The sequence below is a fragment of the Onychomys torridus genome, chromosome 2 (assembly GCF_903995425.1).
Source record: "Onychomys torridus chromosome 2, mOncTor1.1, whole genome shotgun sequence".
Classification (NCBI taxonomy): domain Eukaryota; kingdom Metazoa; phylum Chordata; class Mammalia; order Rodentia; family Cricetidae; genus Onychomys; species Onychomys torridus.
Genome location: NC_050444.1, coordinates 8655528 through 8676176, shown reverse-complemented (window position 1 = coordinate 8676176; position 20649 = coordinate 8655528). Strand labels below are relative to the sequence as shown.

At 44.2% G+C, this 20649-nt stretch overlaps 1 protein-coding gene across 2 annotated transcripts in view; it reads left to right on the top strand.

Moving 5' to 3' along the window:
* The first annotated feature begins 11417 nt into the window (after positions 1-11417).
* Positions 11418-20649, top strand: part of Nsmaf (neutral sphingomyelinase activation associated factor) — a 57852-nt gene continuing 48620 nt past the window's right edge. The window contains exon 1 of one of the 2 annotated variants that reach the window (XM_036178990.1): positions 11418-11715. In XM_036178990.1, the coding sequence (XP_036034883.1) occupies positions 11657-11715 (59 nt within the window). In that variant the 5' untranslated portion in view covers positions 11418-11656. Of the gene's footprint in view, positions 11716-11740; positions 11968-20649 lie in introns of those variants that run through there. The other variant, XM_036178989.1, reaches the window with a different exon arrangement.

Genomic DNA, 20649 nt, shown 5'->3' with positions numbered 1-20649 from the left:
ACCTCACACAATGCCAACACACATCAAACAGTACCCAATGCCTAAAGAGGCCAAATTGAGAGTCACTCCTCACATCAAGTACTTCAGAGACCTGGGCATCCTGACTCCTTGCCAATCAGCCTGAAATACACACCTCTGTTGCTGTTAAAAAGCCTAACTCTAATGACTACCGACCAGTGCAGGACCTCAGAGAGGTTCACAAATGAGTAGGAAACATTCACTCCACAGTGTCTAATCCTCATACACTTCTTAGTACCTTGTACCTGGAAAGGACTGTGTATACTGTGTTAGATCTCAAGGATGCCTTCTTCAGCCTGTCACTGGCCTCATCCAGCCAGCTCTTGTTCACCTTGGAATGGACAGATCCAGAAGATGGATTCAATGGATAGGTGACTTGGACACTACTACCCCAGGGGTTCAAAAACTCTGCCACCATCTTTGATGAAGCCCTCCATGAGGACTTGGGTGAGTACTGACAGACCCACACCAAAACCAGCCTATTACAGTAGACAATTTCCTAATAGCAGCTAACACCTTGGAAACCTGCAAAACTGCCACTAAGGAAATGCTCAGAACTTTGGGAGACATGGGGTATTGTATGTCAGCGAAGAAAGCTCGAGTCTGCCAGACTGAGGTAACTGGGATACATACTCAAGGGCGGGGGGCGGGGGCAAGAAAGGCTATCAACAGCAAGGAAAGAAACTGCCCTAAGGATCTACAGACTCAGCAAGCTGTTGGGAGGTGAAAGAATTCTTGGTGTTTGCTGAGGTCTATAGTCTTTGGATCCTGGGGTTTGCTGAGCTGGCATGGCCCCTATATGAGGCCACAAGGTGAGGGAAGGCTCTCCTTGACTGGACTCCACAGATGGAAAAAGGCTTTGATGAAATCATGGCATCTATACTCAGTGTACCAGCTCTAGCAGATGTCACCAAACCCTTCCACCTAGATGTGGATGGGAAAAAGGGAGTTTCCAAGAGGATACTGACACAAGCCCTTAGCCCATGGAAGAGGCCAGTGGCCTACTTATCAAAAAGACCGGACCCAGTGCCACTGAATGGCCCCCTTGCCTCTGTATAACAGCAACAGCCCTACTAGTTAAAGACTCAGACAAACTGACTTTTGGACAAACCCTAAAAGTGACAACCCCCCCCCATGCTATTGATGGGGTTCTTAAACATCCTCCCAGTAGATGGCTAACTAATGCTCAAGCTCTGCTCTTAAACCCACCCAAAATCCAGTTCACCAGCAGTAGTAACTTGAATCCTGCCACTCTGCTCCCAGCTGTGGACCTGGACAGACCTCTCTACAACTGTGTGGACATCCTGAGTCATCTTCACAGGATCAGGCAAGACCTCAAGGACATCCCTCTGATGAGGGATGGTACCAGGTAGGCAGGGGCAGCAGTCACCCCTGAGGATGAAGTCATATGGACAGAGGCCATCAGATGGAACATCAGCTCAGAGGGCTGAATTGATAGCTCTAGCTAAGGCACTACATCTGGAAAGGTACAAGAGACGTTTATACTGATAGACAGCATACATTCACCACAGTGCATGTCCATGGTGCCATCTACAGGGGAAGACAGTTATTAACTTCAATAGGAAAGACTATTAAAAACAAACAGGAAATTTTAGATCTCTTTTGTACCATATGGCTGCCCAGAGAAATAGCTGTTATGCACTTTCCAGGACACTAGAAAGGAGAGGATCCCATCTCAGGGGGAAACAACCAGGCAGAAGCTACAGCACAAGAAATTGCTCTCCAGAAGGCAACCATCCTGCTGGTCTCACCACTGAAGCTGGTAGCGCCCACACAGCCAGAATTTCCAGTTTACACTGACCAAGAGTATCCACACATGTGTGAACACCTACAAAGAGAAAAATGAACAGATCATTCTCCCATCAGATTTTGCCACTCAACTAGTCCAGCAGGTATATCAGAACATTCATTTGGGAGAGAAGAAGACACAAGACTTTCTAAGGAGAGGACACCTTAAGGTTTGTGACCTTAAATCTAAGACAGCAGATGCCATAACTCAATGCTCCACATGCTGGCTTGTGAACACAATGAACAGAGTCACAAGAACAGGACACCAGGAAAGAGGAACCAGACCAGGAGCCAACTGGGAAATTGACTTTACTGAGGTAAAACCAGGCCTATATACTATAAATGCTTATTAATCTTCATAGATACCTTTTCAGGATGGACTGAAGCCTTTCCAACCAAACATGAGACAGCTGCAATCATAGTCAAGAAGCTATTGGAAGAAATTAGTGCTAGGTATGGCCTTCCAGTGCTCTTAGGTTCAGACAATGAGTCTGCATTCATCTTTCAGGTAACACAGAAGCTAGTCAAGGTAATGGGGACTAATTGGACAAATTGGAAACTTCATTGTGCAGAGTTCTGCCCAGATAGAAAGGATGAACTGTACCCTTAAGGTAACCTTAACTAAATTAATCCTTGAGACTGGCAGTGACTGGGCTTCTCTCCTTCCCTTTGCTCTTTACCAGGTTGGCAAATCCCCCTATGTCAGGCCTCCACCAATACTGCCTAACCTTAAACCAGAACTGTTGGAGAAATTTGATGACCCAAAGTTTATCTCCTCCCTACAAGTTCTCTCTCAGGTGTAGAGACAACTCTGACCCCAACTCTGTGCAGTTGACAAGAAGGAGCCACTGCCAGTGTCCCATGGGTTCTGGCGAGGGGATCCTGGAGTCATCAAACAACATCAGAAAGAGACCTTAGAGCCTGGCTGGAAGGGACCCCACACTGTCATCCTGATTACTCCCACAACTGTTAAAGTGGACAGGGTCCCCACCTGGATTCACTATTTCCACATGAATCCTGTGGACCCTCACACTGATCCTGAGAACTATACTTCGGAAGAAGCCAACCCTGAACTTCGGAGGGGCATTGCCTGCAGCAGGCAGCAAGAATACATTATAGAGATTCAGCTGTATATTAAAGCTATACCTAGAAAAATCCAGTAATTTTTCTAGAGGAAAGCCATTTATCAAAGGATATTTGGAGTTATTTAGCTTTTAATATATACCAGCTACCTTTTGCTGTGAAATCCTTGTGTACCCATATACTACTAGGCATAACCAGGTGTAGTAAGAACTGGAGCAGAATTCAAGAGGAGCAGAGTCATGTGGCCAGGAGAGAAAGGACAAGACAGTTTCGGCAGATGGCAAACATCGTTGCGTGGCCAGGGAGAGGAAATAAAGGCAGAGTTTCTCAGAGCAGGAGTAAGGAGCAAGAAAGGAAAAATTGAGGATGAAGGAACAGAGGATGAAGATGAGGTCAAAATCACAGGAGCTTAGTTAGGACTATGAGAAGACAGGAAAAGTAGGTACAGAGAGGAGCTGAATGTGAGGATGGAGCTGAAGCTGTATAGACAGAATTTTGTCTTAGAGAAATAAAGTAACAGACAAAAGAGCATGGTGTACATAGATTCTTTTCCCTCAGATAACCCCATGCTGGACATAGCATCTTCCCCAGAACCCTGGGAGGGATTTTCTCAGAGAAGGCCGTTGGAAAAACTCTGATAATTGCCCATCCACAGGACCATCTCATATTGAGAATTTAGAAAGTCACTGACCCAGCTAAGTAGGCTAAACAATGATTATGACTGTTTGCCCTCTTTCCTAGTCTGTACTTGCTAGGATTCCCCTATTACTTTTAACAGCCAGACAGAATGTTCATATCCCGCATTGGTTCTACAACCTCACTTGGGCTGTTACTGATTTAGAAACTGGGGAAATCCTGAATGAAACCACCCACCAGGCCCCAATGGGAACCTGGTTCTCTGACCTGCATTTAGACCTAACCACCCTGACACTCTGTCACTTCACACTGAGCTCATACCACCAGAGAGACTCCTGTCTTCTCCAAGAACAATATATTTTTAATTCTTTTTCATTTAAAATTTTTTCATTTTATATACCATCACCAGTTCCCATTCCTTCCCCTTGCCCCATCCCTCCACTTCCCCTATTCCTCCACTTCCTCCATCTCCCCACCTCCCCCACATCCCACTCCTCAGAGCGGGTAAGGCCTTCCTTGGGTAGTCAACAAAGTCTGGTATACCGAGTTGAGACAGGGCCAAGCCCCTTCCCTTTGCATCAAGGCTGAGCAAGTTATCCCACCATAGGGGATGGAAGAGCAATGTTTCTATATCTACCCTGGCCATATTAGGGACAGGAAATGGGAGAAGAAATATAGGGGAGTGGATAAATAATATTGTGCCTCATGGAGATCTCATTGCCTAGGGCAGGCCTCCTAGCTTGCAAGAGACTTCAAGTATGGGCAAGGCACAATCCAATACTAAATTTGGTCTACTGAGTCAGGCAGAAAGGCCATAGAATGGACATCAGGTAAAACCTGGGGACTGTAATTTAGGGCGTGTCAATTTGGTGATCCTGGGAAGCTGTTTTCTATACAACTGCATGCTCAGCCTCTGTTATCACCCAAGCCTTTGGGTCCCAATAAGGTATTGGCTGCTCCAGCTAAGCCAAAAGGCACAGAGCTCCAATATCTACCACTGAAATCCCTCATTCATACATACCCTATAGCCCAGGGCCCTTGGGGCTCCTATCAGCTACCTTCTCAGTTCTGAATTATTCAAAGCCTAGGTACCAAACTCCCCTATTACGAAGGGATAGCAATTAAGGGAAATTGTACTATATTCTGTAACTTATAAGCTTGCAGATAGCAACAACCTATTAAGGGGAGGCTCACTTTGCCATTAGTGATAGGATATGGCCTCTGTCTGGGCCAACCCATGCATGGCTACTCCCATCTCTACAATCTTACTCAGAATCCAATGGGAGCTGGCTTACTGATCCCACTGGATGACACCTGGTAAGCATGTGCCTCTGGCATAACCCCCTGGGTTAATGTTCAGGATTTGAATCAGACAAAGGATTTCTGTGTCCTGGTTCAGCTAGTCCCCAAGATAGGGGAAATGAGAAGTTGTCATGGTTGTCTTAGTATCCACCCTCCTAGGTGTCAGTGTAGCTGGAGCCACAGGTACTGGAACTTCAGCTGTGATACTACAAGATCAGAATTCCAGGGCCTAAAGAATGGCAAGAGATGCAGATATAGCAACCCTAGAAAAATTCATCACTCACTTAGAGGAGTCTCTCTCTTCCCTTGCTGAGTCAGTCCTCCAAAACAGGAGGGGACTTGGTTATTATTTCTGGACCAGGTAACTATGCACAGCCTTTGGAGAACAATGCTGCTTCTATGCAACCATTCTGGAGTTTATCAGGGACTTGATGGCCCTGCTTAGAGAAAGGCTACATAATAGACAATTAGAAAAACAACAAAATGAGGGACAGTATGAATCTTTATTCAGTTGGTCACCCTGGTTATCCTCCCTCTTATCAGCCCTAGCTGGACTCCTGATTCTTTTTCTTTTAGACCTGACTTGTGGACTTGTATCATTAACACCTTAATCAGATCAGGTTTGTTATGGAGCTCCACAGTCCAACTTATGGTTTTAAAGCAACAATATAAACCTGTAAACCTGGAAGAAGCATCTCTAGGATTGGAGATGATGCACTACTCAAATGGGGAATGAGACGGCCAGGCAAATATCATGACAGGCCCTTAATAACTCAGTTAAGACCTAGGCCTCAGCTCACAAGCAAAGGGCAATCAATCACCAGCAGTGACAAGTGACAGTGGACAAGGAGAACTGCATGCATACCTGGGCCAACACCCCCCCCCCACACACACACACACACGCACACGCACACTCAGGTAATATCCAAATAAAGGATGATGCCTAGACTTGTCCAGACTTGCCCAAGAATGGAAAAGCTATGGCCTTAAACCCACCCCTGCTAACCGTAACCAATTAGAAATGTACCAACATAACTGCCACTCACTTAAGCCAATCATAGATAAAATGACCAAATGATCTAACTGCCCTAGGATCTCCCCTTAGCTGTGCTTAAAAGGAGCTTGTATGTTTTCTCAGTGTTGTCACCATTTGTACAGGTGAGTGACTCCACATGCATGTGGCATAATAAATGCTCTCTTGCCGATTGCATTGTGACTGGTGGTCTTTTGGGGGACTCCTCACGGACCCTAACAACTAAGAGCTCCAAATGTACTTTGCAACTGTAAAACTTCCCAGAATGAAGACAAGCACAGCCTCTAAGTTTTATGAGGATTAAGGAATGAGACCTCTCCAGAGCTCACCACATTTCCAGAGAGGGGTAATAATCAACATCTGTGGTAACAGTACCTCAAACTGTAGTTGTCTACCATTAAATAAGCCTGAGTAACCCTCACTTCACCTTACTGAAAGTCCAGTGCTATGTCAGGAATTCTCGTTCCCAAAAGGACAGACATTCCAAAGGTATATCTCAGTCAGTCTCAACTCAATGCGCACACTTGGCTGTTAATCCTGACACTTCTCATGTCTGACCTGAGAAAGTCCCATGACAAAGCCTTCAACTGTAGTACTCAGCCAGCTTTCTGCTACTATGAACAAATACCCAAAAGATCTATCTTAAGGGAGAAGGGTTTCAGTTTTGTTGCTTTGGGGCCTTGTGGAAAGGCACCCACTGTTAGAGGAAGAGGCCAGACTTTTAGTATTCCTTCAAGGCCTGCCACCGTCTGGGCCCCACCTCCTACAGGTTCTACCTGCTCCCAATAGTGCCAACAGCTCAGACCAAACCTTTGGAGAAGTTTGATTTCTTAAGCAACACACATACCCTAACTCTTAAATAGACTTACCCAAGTCTTATGAGATGTTTACCCTGAGCCAGAACAAACAGCTTAAGGATAGCAGAAATTTCTGTCTTCAATAGCCCTTTAGTTCTTCTGTTACAGAACTGGTTAAGTTACTGGTCAGTGAGCACAGAGAATCAACACTATGATATCAAGTGTGGGGGTGGGGAGGCAAAGGGATCAAGCAGTAGGCAGTAAGGAAGGAGAAAAGCAGGGAAACTATGGGTGCTTGTAGTGATGAAGTACTACAGACAGGAGCTGTGTTGCATGCTGTTTCAGCTACTCTGGGTTCTGCTGAGAGTTCAGAGAAGATGGAGCTAACAGTGGCCAATGAATGTGGAGATTTGATAAGGAAGCATTGTGGAGGATAGGTAGTAATTGAAGTCCAATCAAAATGGACAGAACAGATGAGAAAAAATGGAGATGGTATAGGCAGTCAGATGTGTCAAGCAGCTCTGTCAGGAATGAGATGCTGGAAGGAAATGCAAGATAAGGCAAAGCTTGTCTTAATCTTGAAATATGTGACTCAGGGAATCTCACAAAACAGGAGGTGAAAAGACTGTTAGAGCCAGAATGGAAGACACCAGGAGAACAAAGCCCTCTGAATCAACTAAACAAGGTGCATATGAACTCAGAGACTGAAGGAGCAAGCACAGGGCCCACACGGGCCTGCATCAGATCCTCTGCATATATATTACAGCTATTAGCTTAGTGTTTTCAGGGAGTCCTGACTGTGAGAACAAATGAACCTCTGCCTCTTGTGCCTGCTCTTTGGGCTCTCTTCCTCTTGTTGGGTTGCTGTGTCCAACTTTGATATGATAGTTTATGCTTCATCTTGGGTTTTATTTTGTCATGTTTGGTTGTTATCTCTCAGGAGCCTGCTCTTTTCTAATGATAGACAGAAAGGAAGTGGATCAGGAGGGGAGAGGAGATGGGGAGGAGCTCAGAGGAGTAGAGGGGGTGGAAACTGTAATCAGGATACATTGCATTACAAAATAATTTATTTTCAATAAAATGAGAAAAAATATATATCTGTTCAGATGGAAATAATCCAATAGTGAGGGGAGACAGACCAACTAAGAGAATGACAAAAGAAAGCATAGTTCCAGATTCTTGCTTGCTGGGAACAAGGAAGTTAGCCTTTGATAGGAACATTTATACCTTTAAAAATATAAACAAAGATGGAACACAAGAGAAGCATTTAGGCAGAGATTAGGTGGTGGGAAGATGGGAGTATCAGTCCTCAGTTCTCTTAAAATTTCTATCTCCTAACAAATTAATACAGCAAAAACATTTCTCTTCTGAGCTAATGTTGAAGAAAACCCTTTGAAAAATATTTCTCCCTTCTTTGTGTCCAAGAAAAGCTTAAAGTAGGAAGGACCACTTTTAACAGAAATGTGCTGTTGCAATAGGTGCAGGAGACAAACTGAACTTGGATTTATGGAAAGGTGGAGTAAATACTCTGAAGGGACAGCAGAGGACTCAGAAAGAGCTATCAGAGGTCAAGACTGTTGGGAAAGTGGAAAACTACAAAGGGCTAGTTGGTATAAACAAGGTTAGGCAGCTGTGTATGCTGGCTGGCAATGACAGAAGTCAGAATTCTGTCTTCCCGCACAGGAGGGGCACATTTCAGAAGAATGGCTCTTAGGTCCTTGAAAAAGACACTTCTGAGTTGCAGGAGATACATATGCATCCCAAAGGAACAAAGGAGTGACTAACACATGTAAGCCCTTTGGAAGTTATTTGTTGTTATGTATGTGTGTATAGGTATGTGCTTGTGTTCATGTATGTGTGCTCTTGGGCAGTGTGCACATGTATGGAGGCCAGGGTCCAATGTCAGGGGCATTCCCCTATTGCTATTGACCCCCCTTTTTTGAGACAGGTCTCTCCCTGAACCCACCACTCACTCACTGACTAGAGTGGCTAGCCAGCTAGTGCTGAGGATTCGGTCTCAGACTCCCCAGTGCTGGGGGTACAGTATCTGCCAGGCTGGCTTTTCTCCCATGGATGCTGGGATACATACTCATATCTCCACACTTATGTGACACACTTTGCTGACCGCCTCTCCTCACCCCATAAGCACTTTTCAGCAAGTGCTCTAGTCTATGTAGACTAGAATAAACAGTAAATTCCCTTGGCAGCCTTGAACAGGCACTAACAGGGGCTTGGGCCTTCCGAGGGAACTGGTAGAAATGGTTCTGGGGCTTAAGTCTTTCTGTGGAGAGGGTGTGTTGTTGGTAGTTTTTTACTCTTTGCTCTTCTACCCAGCTACCAAATAAATACACATACTGAGGCTTATTCTTAATTATGAATGTTGGCCTTAGCTTGGTTTATTTCTTGACATCTTTTCTTAACTTAAATTATCCCATCTACCTTTTGCCTCTGAGCTTTTTCCTTGTCTTACTTCTGTATATCTTATTTTTACTCTTACTCCATGGCTGGCTGTGTGGCTGTGTGGCTGTGTGGCTGGCCCCTGATGTCCTACTCTCCTTGTTCTTTTGCTCCTTCTTCTTCCTCCCATATTTCTCCTTCTATTCATTCCCTCTGTCTGCCAGCCCCACCTTTCTCCTGCCTTGCCATTTGCTGTGGATGTCATTCTGTATGCTGTGAAAAATGTGTTGCTATGATTGATTGATAAATAAAATGCTGATTGGCCAGTAGCCAGGCAGGAAGTATGGTATAGGCAGGACAAGCAGAGAGGAAAATTCTGGGAAGTGGAAGACTGAGTCAGGAGATGCTGCCAGCCGCTGCCGCCAGGAGAAGATGTAAGATACTGGTAAGTCATGAGCCACATGGCAAGGTATAGATTTATAAAAATGTATTAATTTAAGATATGATATAAGAACTAGATAGCAAGAAGCCTGCCATGGCCATACAGTTTATAAATAACATTAGCCTATGTGTGTTTATTTGGATCTAAGCGGCTGTAGAAACGCAAGGACACAGGAGCTGGGTAGACACAGGAAAACTTAATCTATAGCCATTTGCCATTCAGCTCTTCATTAGACCATCAGATGTTTAACACAGGCAAAGTAACACAGCTTCAGAATTAAACAAATGAAACATATAAGAATGCAACATATCTTTGCATCATTAAACAAATATTCTACATAATAAACAAATATAACACATCTTAATATTCCACAACAAGGGTATGTGCTAGAAGTCCACAGATTTTGTAGCCAATGTCAAGGCCTACTTAAGAAGACTTGGAGGAACCTGGCTATTTGGTCCAGGAGAGAATCTGTCACTCTCAAGCTACCTGGGATCACACCTTTCTTCAATGTTTAATTGAAAGAAAAGTTATATTCTGGTGTATTTTTTCCTTACCTTCTTCTAGTCAAATTAATTTCTCTCCTCTGACGTCATAGTATCTACTGTCATATTTCTCACATAGAAATTCCTCAGGTAGTACCTCAGCAATTCTCATCATCTTATTTCATTGTGCACATATGCACACGATGACTCTTTGCCAAGGGACCATTATGCCAGTGTCTCCCAGTTAGAGGATCTGTGCAGCACTGGGATACAAGGAAGAGATTCACTGACACAGGGTCCTCAGGTCTCTTCATTTATTACCCACAACTTCCTCCCACACCAGACACCAAATAAAGATAGCTAAGATGCATTGCTACTTTACCACCAATGTTTTTTGGGTTTTTTTGTTTGTTTGTTTGTTTGTTTTTAATTTAGTCCTGAAGAACCTGGTTCTTAAGACAATGGTAGGTGTGCTTCAACATGCACACAATTTGGAGGCTTGTTATCCGAGCCTCCCTCAAAGGTAAGCAATCTGCAGCTTATTCTCAGAGTATTGAAAAGCCATAACTCTCATGAAATACTAGTCACACTTGGTAGATAGATTTAATACAAAAGAGAATAAGTATTGTTGAAGGTGAGAACCATTCTTCACTACTAGTGGGTGTGGAATGGTGCAGCTACTTTGAAAGCAGTATGGCGTGTTTTCAAAGTTTAGAGATGGAGTTATTGGACAAGTTTAGCAACTCCACTCCTTGATTTCAGCTTCACTCAATAGAAATGAAAGCATGTGCATACAAAAACGGGTACATGAATGCTTATAGCTGCATTATTCTTAATAACTAGGAGGTGGAAACACTGGCATTCCTAGCAACTGCTGAATATATTAATGGAAATGTAGTATGGAATACAATAGAATACACTTCAGTGAGAAAAAGAAATGGAATGTTGACTTATGCTACAGCTCATGAACCTTGAAAGCATTATGATAAATGAAAGAAATCAGACACAAAGACCACATATTGTATAGCTGTTTTTATTTGAAATGTTCAGACTAGGCAAATTCATAGATACAGAAAGTTAAATAGTTTTCTAGGGCAAAGGTTTTTGGAGAGGCAGCTAAGGATAGCGCTTGCTAAAACGTAAAGGTTTGAAAAACAAATATCCTAACACTGTGGCCATGGTTGCACCTATCTGTGAATATTTGTAAGAACCATAGACTGCTGCACTAAAATTGGGCAATTGTTTGGTACGTGGTTGTGGGTTGTACCTCATTAATGTTGTTATTTTTAAAATGCCATCAATTATTTCAATAACTGAAATTTGAAATTGAAAATCCAAAACGTTGTTATTTCATGTCCCCGCCGCCAACAACTGGGGGGCTCCCGGGCAAGTGTCGGCTTTCACATGTGAGGTATCCACGCTGCAGCAGCGCTGCAGAGGTTAGTCGGGACAGCAGAGGACGCGGCCCCGGGTCAGCGCGAGCCCCTCCTCCGGGCCTGAGTCACGGCGTCGCCCGAGTCCCCACGCGAGGATGCTGCGGTGAGCGCGGTCCGGACGCCGCGGGCCCTGGGGCGCAGCGTGGGGCTCTCGGCCGCCCGGCGGCGCCGCTCGGGACTGCTCGGGACAGTCGGCGGCCTGCGCGCCCCGGGCCTCCATGGCGTTCACCCGGAAGAGGCAGCGCGAGCAGCAGCTGCAGCTCTACTCCAAGGAGAGGTGCGCGGGGCGGGAGGCCGGGAGGGCGGGCAGCGCCCGGGCGCTCTCCCGCAGGCCGTGGTCACCTCCCGGCTCCGGGAGCCGCGAGTGGGCCCGGATGCCGGGGACCTCGGGACGCGAAGGCCGGGCCAGCCCGCGCCCGCGTGGGGGCCAGCAGCCCGCGGCCTCCAGCAACCGGCCTGCGTGGGAGGCTGTTGGAGAAGCGCGTGCGGCGGCACGGTCGCGGTCACCCGCGGCCCACGAAGGACTTGGGTAAAGCTATGGCCTCCCTCAGATCCCGTCCCCTTGTAGGGAAGCGCACTTCCGCCCTGCGTGTCCTTCCCAATGCTGTTTTGTGACCCACATGCCTGCGGAAAATCCAGCTCTGGTTCCAACGGGAATGCGGGCTACACCGTTTTTGCAAACACGGAGTTTGTTTGTGGGAGCTGTGGTCGGGCTGTCACGTTGTCGCTCGCGGAGCCAGCCAAGCTGGTTTTACCTAGAAACGCAGGTGCAGCTTTTAATTTTGGGTGGATTTCCCTTCACCTGTAGCTATTACTCAACCCTCCTGCTTCCTTCATCCAAACATCCATCTCTCTTTAATCTGTAATGTCTGGCTGGTCAGGTGGTCCGTTCTGAAACTGCATTTTCCACCTGAGTTTAAAAGGGATTTCTTTGTCTGGCACCAACGACTTGTTAAGACTTGTTGGTGTTCTGTATTTCATTGATGAGCATTCACATTAACGTTTTAAACGTTTGAACTATTGTGATGTTCTAGACTTCATTAATAGTCGTAACAATCCTGTGGCCTCAATGATGAGTGCGGAAACAGAAAAGGGGTATTTTGTTCTGTCTTTTAGATTCTGTTATTTTGATCGTCTTACACTGTTTTGTAATGCAAGGGGAACCTGCTGCCCTTGTTATTTCCCGCATATGCTGTTTTTGTTTTTTTAATGTTAGGCCCCCAGTACTCCATGGTTAGAGTTTTCCTAGCCCAAGCATGTATCAGCTATCAGCATCAACAATCAGCATTGACAGTTGAATTCTACTTCCTGACCAGTCCCAATGTTTTTTCTCTACCTAATGGCTTTGCAATCTTAGGGTACTATTTATAGGTATCTATTTTAATTAGAGGAACGGTCTCTGACTGTGAGGTTTGAACTTAAGGAGATTCTTTGTAAATCATAGACTCCATTCAAAAAGACCAACTTTTAAAAGTTAACTTTGGAAAATGCACCTTACTGAGACCCAAATTTAACATTTCTGCGCACATGTTTCTTGGCTTATCCATCATTGGCAACATGAAGGACAAATGGCGTAAAGGCTATTGGCTCTAGGTGACTCGGAAGGGGGGGGGGGGGGGGGGCTAGCTTGAGAGACAACCCGAGGCCTCCCCTCTGCACGGTGGCCTCACTGGCTCCTCTCATACTGAGTTAGGGATTTTAGATTTCTGCAGCTACCAAACAATGACCCCAGAGAAAGAGAAGCTGAAGTTGGTGTGGATTTCTTGGATTGCTGATTCAGCTCCAGTTAGAATAAGCTGTGCCTTCTACAAAAGTAGAAGCAGAGCCTTTTGGGGAGATTTTACACCAGTGGTTTCCATCACAGTGATGTTAGAAGAAAGAATGCAGTGAAGTAGATAGGTATTCCAGATGTTTAATGAGACTGGTGACTGGTGATGGCTGGTATATGGCATTTACCAGGGCTGGAGAAGGAAGCCTGCCTGGGATTGTTAGGTATGAGACACTCAGTTAAATGCAGGTTTTTGGCATATGTCCCATGTAGATTTGGGGACATATTTATACTAAAATCTTAGACAGACTAAGTATATTGTTTATCTAAAATTCAACTTTTACTGGAATCCTGAACTGCTACTTGCTAAACTACACAGCCCTGCACTGAGACTTCTGATTTGTAAAACCATGCACTGGTGCTGTTTCCTGAAGTTTATGAAAAAACTCTATGCTTTAGTTATTTTCAGGATTAGAAAGCAAATAAACGATTCATTTTATTTGTTCAATTAAGTGCTTTTGTACCCCTACAATTATGTCAGGAGCCATATTAATTTTACTAGTTATTTGAAAATACCTTGCTTAGATGTTGATGAAGAAGCAAAGAGAGAAACTTATATATACTCTTTGAAATAAGTGAGCATGGTCAGTGGGTAAGCAACTGAGGGTAGTCTACAAACTGCCTCTTGTTTGTCTATTTATGAATACTTCTATTTAAATTTTGTCTTCACAACTATTTTTATCTTACTTATGTAGAAGTTTACATAGTTGAGACACAGGCCTTCAAAGCAAAAGCTGTCGTTTTATTTCTGTCATGTAATAGAACAAACAACTGTGGTTTGTAAGCTGTCATGTTGGGCTAAAGTGTTAATGAGTCTTAATTTTCTGTTGTATACCTGTACGTTACATTAATAGTCTTACAGGAATTCCAGAGACTTCCACTCGGCTTCAGAGAGCCCATGGATATATAATTCTTTGGTTACGCTGATATTAATTTTTTTTACTCAACGTATTTGTTTATCAATTGAGTTTGCATTTATTAAAAATACCTTTTCAGAATACTAAATGATTTGTTATTCTCTCATGTATATCTTCCATTTCTGTCGTGGAGCATTCCAGTCTTTTATTTCCCAATTGTAGGTTATACCAGATATTGGAAAAGGAGATAACGTGCAGAATCAGCACTCAGTCAGTGGAGAATGTAATGGATCACAAAGAGTTGTGCCTTTAAAAAAAAATGGCTCAAAGCTGGGCATCGGTGGAGCAAGCCTTTAATCCCAGCACTCGAGAGGCAGAGCCAGGCGGATCTCTGTGAGTTCAGGGCCAGCCTGGTCTACAGAGCGAGATCCAGGACAGGCACCAAAGCTACAGAGAAACCCTGTCTTTTTCCTGAAGTGAATCTTTTAGGAACATATAATAACCTCACTGTTTCTAGTAATATTTTTTTAATTTTGTCTGATATTCCTATAGCTGTATCAGGTGGTTTTCATTATATAAAATTTCCCATTCTTTTACTTTTTCTGTAACCTTATGTTTTATGTATGTTTCTTATGAACTAGTGTATGATCTAACTTTTAAACTTAATTACATTTTGTTCATTTATTTTGTGCATGTGTGCATGTGTGTGTGTGTAAGCATGTGTGAGAGGCCGTCAGTTGCAGGAGGCAGGTCTCTGCTTCCACCAAGATATCAAACTCAGGGTGCCAGGCTCGGCAGCAAACACTGAACCATTTGCCGATCCCTTCTTGTTGACTTTTTTAGTAGTTTATTTTGAATCTTAGTATTAAGAAATAGTTCACTTATTATTATTACAGATTTATTTCTGCTATCTCCCTGCAGTCTTGGACTTCATCTCCTCCCCTAGCCCCCTTTCTTTGGATTAAGTGAAGTTCCTATGCTCTCTTCAATGTTCATGCAGAGTGGGGGGTGCAATATTCTAATTTTATCTTTGTTTTAGTGCTCACGCTTGGAATTTTAACATTTACTATATTATCTGCAGACAGTCATTCTCTTGCTTTCCTCTCTGTAGGTGTGCAGGCCCTGGAATAATTCCTCCTGTCATCCCGTACTGAATTATAGTTCACTGTAGTCTAGTTAAATCTACACATTAGGCATTATGACTGCCTGACTAATAATTTTGTAGTTTTATGTGCATGCTTGCTACAGTCTTTGATGGGTTTTCCTTCTTACATTTCATGTCTTCCTTATGGAAATTTTCTTTCCTAATGACATCCTGTAAAAGTTCCTCTGAGCGCAGTCTGATGATAGTAAACTGCCCTTGTTTTTGCATGTCTGAACATACCCTTATTTTGCCCCTGCTTTGAGAATAGTCTTTCTGGATGTATCATTTTCTTAGTATTTTGAAGATTCTAAACAAAGGCAGATACCAGAGAATAGACCAGGACTTGCTGGAGAAGCAGTAAATCATGATACCCCTAGCAGAGAAATGGTTGGCTGCAGGTATGCCCTGCTCCCTTGCACAGCACTCAGCTGTCCAGCTTTGCCACCCGAGATAGAGAGAAACTTGAATCCTGCAGAATGACCAGGTGGCAAGACACACTGAGTAGGTCCTGCTTGTTACCCCTGGGCAGCCCAGCATTTGTGGCTTTGGATTGTCATTAACCCCACTGGCTACTTCCTAAATCTGGCAGGATTTGTGGTATCCCCGTCCACAGGTGGGAAGCATGAGCACATTCCCTGGCATCATTTGGGAGCTGAGCCAAATGTCTAAGCCTGTGGACAACCAGGATTGATGGCCTTAAACACAAAGCCATAACCAGATTCTGGGCAGCTTCCCAGGACACTACCTTTTTTATCTGCAATAGGCCAGTGCTGCTGCTTTTGAATTGTTGTTTGTAAGTAGAATGTCTTCTCTGGAAGCTTGAGAGGCCTCCTCTCTGTGGTGGTTGCTGCCACTTCTCCAGCCCTGCTGATTTCTTTAAACTCAGATTTTTTTGGGTCTGTTTTCTAAATAAGGTCATCTACTCAATATCTCTACTACATCTTGTAGTTGAACTTAAGAAACTAAGTAAATGATTGACTAGGTCACATAGCTTGGTTGTGTGTGGTGGCTTGTTTTATCACCTTGGTTGCATTGGGAAGCTCCTGTGGACACACCTCTAAGTGTGTCTGAAGACATTTCCAGAGATTAACGGAGGGCAGACACATCCAGAATGTGAATGGCCATTATGGGATGAAAGAGGAAAGAAAGGAGCCTGTTAGTTCTCTCTGTGTCCTGCGACAACTTATGTTAGCTGCTGCTGCTGCCTTTCTGCCAGGAGAGACTAAAATCTGTGAAACTGTGAGTCACAAGACAAAACTGACACCGTGACTAAGTCAAACTAGCACTAGCTCCAAGATCTTGGGCCCAAGTTCAGCCTTTGTCCCCTGGTGACTAACTGATTCTGTTTTCAGTACAAGGCATGAGAATGGCTGGGCAGCACTCATTGTTAAGTTCTCTGAAGTTTAAAATGATTCTTGTGTGATGGAAGCATACTTTATATGACACTGGAATCTCAGTCTCACTGCATCCCACAGACCAGTACAGGAGCATGCCTGCAAGGGTCAGAGGCTCCGCCCAGGTCCACATCAGAATCTCATTTAACACACTTCTTAGATGACTGCACACATGAAAGTTGGAGAACTCAAGATACTGTCAGTTAGGCATCCGTGCTTTCTGTCTGTTTGCTACTTCTTTCCAGCTACTCCTTTGCCTCTGTTGGGTCCCCACAGCTCCCTACACCGTGGCTCCCTGCACCATGGCTTTGCGTGTGTACTACGGGTGCACCAAGGACCTGCATGTGCTTGGTAAGCACTTCACCACTGAGCTTTGTCACCCAGTCCATTGAGCTGTGAGTCTTGATGAGTGAGAAAGCTGAAGGGCTTTTAAGAGCACTGGTCATGTTTCTACCTTTATCATCATAGATGTGGAGACTTGAAATTAGAAGCACAAGGCTTTATTGGTACTGTCAGCATGAGGGGTTTTGTTAGCTGAGCTGCGTCAGAAAGTAATTATCTCACCAAATGAGAAGAAGAGAGTATAATTTCTCAGAGTTGGGCTAAGTAATGGAGCGATGAATGTGCTGTGGAGGGAAGGACTGTGACAGTCAGCTGAAATAGTGAGATGGTTTTGCTAGGGACCCACACCTGCAGAGAAAGAAGGGCCAGTGACTTACATGAGCCGTCGGGTACAGGAACTTGAAATACTATTTAATCACTCATATTTCTGTGCAAATTTATAGACTGTGGATAACTTGACACTAACTAGACACATGGGAAGAGGGGACCGCATGTGAGGAATTGCCTTCCTCAGACTGGACTGTGAGCTGTCTGTGGGGGCATTTTCTTGATTGCTTATTCGTGGAGGAGGGTCTACCTATTGTGGGAGATGCTGTCCTGAGCAAGTTGTTCTGGGTTGTCCAAGAAAGGTAGTTTTACACGAACCTGGAAGTAAACCAGTAAGCAGTGTTCCTCTCAGGTTTATTCAGCTCCTGGCTCCGGGTTTCTGCCTTGAGTTTCTACTCTGGTTTCTCAACCTTCCTAATGCTGCAGCCCTTTTAATCCAATTCCTATGTTGTGGCCTCCAACCATAAAGTTACTTTCGTTGCTGCTTCATAATTCATTTTGCTACAGTTATGAACTGTAATAGAAACATTTGCGTTTTCTGGTGGTTGTAAGTGATCCCTGTGAAAGGGTAGTTCAGCCCCACGTTGAGAGACAGTGCTCTGGATGATGAACTGCAACCTGTAAACAGAAATAAAGACTTGCGTCCCTCAGTTGGTTTTGGTCATGGTGTTTATCACAAGGACAGAACACAAGCTAGGACAAGGGTTAATGTGTGTTGGAGGTGTCACTGAAGCTTGGGGGATGGGAGTTGAGATTAGGATCCAGCTGTGAAAAGCTGCAGATTGACTTGGAAGTATCAACTGGCAAGGAGAGGCAGTGAGTTCTGAATGTCAGTTTGTGGAGCTCAGGACCAGAGTGGGTGGGGCCCATACAGTGAGGACCTTTTGGAAAGAGGAACAGAGATAACATGCTTGCATTCATTCACTCTGGGCCCTGGCGGTGAACAGAGGAAAAAGTGAGAGGTGTACCTGGGGTAGATCAGGAAACAGGAAGTGGCAACAGTGACAAATGCCAAGAAGCGTGGCTGAGCTAATTACAGCCCCCACTTCCCCTCCTAAAGTTGTAACTTACTGACTGCAGAGCTTGTGAAGTTTACTTGATTCTGAACTTTCAAGAGACATGAGTCTCAGTGAAGAAACCTTCAGAGAAAGCCATGATGCAAGGCACCTATTTGAATCAAGGGAGTGAGGCTACAGCCTTACCTAAAACCTAGATTTTTAAAGAAAGCAGTATTGAAACTTGCAAGTGAAAAAGAAAGCCACTATTATTGGACAGTTCTGGAAGGCATTTTCACTTGAGAAGTACATACTATCATCAAAATATAATTTAGAACTTCTGGTCTGAATTGCCTTTCCTGAACAGTTGCCAAAGGCAAGTGAACACAGACGGCTGTATGATCATGTTCCTCCACATTGATTTCCAGAGCTGAGTCCACAAGTTATAACTAGCTTCAAGGAAATTGGAGCCTCCCCTGAATGGAAGCTTTGAAAAACGCTATAGGTTAAGAAAACAAAAGCAGAATTTTCTAAAGTTGTGTTTGAAATGAGGACATATGTAGCTATTAGGCAGGGCCATGAGGACTTAGGACAGAGAAAGTGACTCTTCTGTTGTACTCTTCTCACGACAATGGCCATCATCTAAAAGAGAATTTTGTAAGATGTGTGAAGATGCAGGGGACACAGGTGTCTGCTGATGGGAAAATTCAGGGAGAGCTTGCGATTAGGACTGCAGTTTTCTAGTGACCTGGGGTCTCTGAGAGTTGCTGAAAGAGCGTGCATGTACTGGCTGCTTGTTAGCGCTGAATAGACAGAAGGTTCACAGACCACAGACAGAGGAAGTTGTCACCAATCTCCAGCCTGAATTACCAGTGAAGTCCTGCCCTGGTCCTCTAATCTCTGTGGGCAGAGTTCTGATTGGAAGGTAAACAATGAAGTAGAGTTCAGTCACCATCTCTTGGGCAGAGAAGAAAGTGTTTCTGTTTTCTTGTTTGTTCTTAGCTTTTTGTGTGTGAAAAAAATTAAAATGGGGAGATTGATATTCATCTAGTTAGATGGAGTCTAATGTAAATAACTGTTGAGAGTCTGAAAGACTCTTCCAGAGGATGGTCTTAGGGTGCTGAGTGCTTGAACTAAAGATCTGAAAACGTCTCTTAAGTGAGTTCTCTGACCTCCTGCTTCTGTCCCCTTCTGCCCTGACATGAGTCTTGAATCCAGAACTTTCCCCTAAACTGCCCCTCTCCCTAACAAACCACAGAAACTAGAGAGGTCAATTTCTGTTCCTCTCTTGAAGCCCTTCACTTTGAGAGGTCCTGACCCCATACACATAGCTGGAAGCCAAGAAGACTCAGCAGAACTGTTGTTGGGTGCAATGTTCATCCAGCACCTTCTGACATTTCCACACAGCTGTCTACTTTGCCTGTGTCTCAGACTTAAGCATACAAGGGAGACAGTTTTCTCTGGGTGTTTGGAATGCTTTCCTGCCCTGCAGAAGTCTAAATACATTTGTTAAGCCTGTCTTGTGTGCCGGCTTTGATACTGGAGTGGTGGGTGTGACTGTTGGGATGGACAAGGACAGGTTTTGCTGTTTCTGCCGCTCTACCTCTCTTCAGATGTTGCTGATGTGTGGGAGGGGCATGGCGTTTGCAGGGTGGTGTCACCAGATTGTAATCTCTTTGTATGTCTGTTTTCTTAATCTCTTCCTTATTCCAAGAAGGGTTTTTGTCTGTTTGTTTGTTTTGTTTTTTGAATTTTAAATGACTTGTTTGCCCAGCCAGCTTTCTAGTAGGATCACAACAGCCTGGCTTAATCAGAGGAGAGCTCCGGTCTTCAGGGTATGGGTGGCAAACCCTGAAATTGTGGCTGTCCTATGGCTTGTGCAGTGCAACTTAGGTGTCAAAGCACATTTTCTGTTGAGCTTGTGCCAGATTTACATATGTAACCTAGATACAGGCCTGACTGGTACATACTGTGTACCCACTGTCAGCATGACTGGGAATAACAGTGGAGTTGCTGTGCATGCAGGGTTGCCCCTCTGGCTGTCTGGAGTGGAACAGTTGGTCAAGTGTTAAGCATATCATCAATATGTTTTAAATTCAGGTGACTCGAGGATAGAACAACATGTGTTTAATATAAATGACTTGCTAAATTGAAATGTATCTAGAAAATGACCCATACTCTGTGAAGGTGGGTTACACTGAGACTACACAGACCCAGGGGCACAAGTCTGAAGAAGTAATTAATGGCTAGCTATAATATTAATGCATGAGAGTGCAAAATCATGAAACTGTAAAAAAGTGACTTTAAAGGTTATTAATAATTTA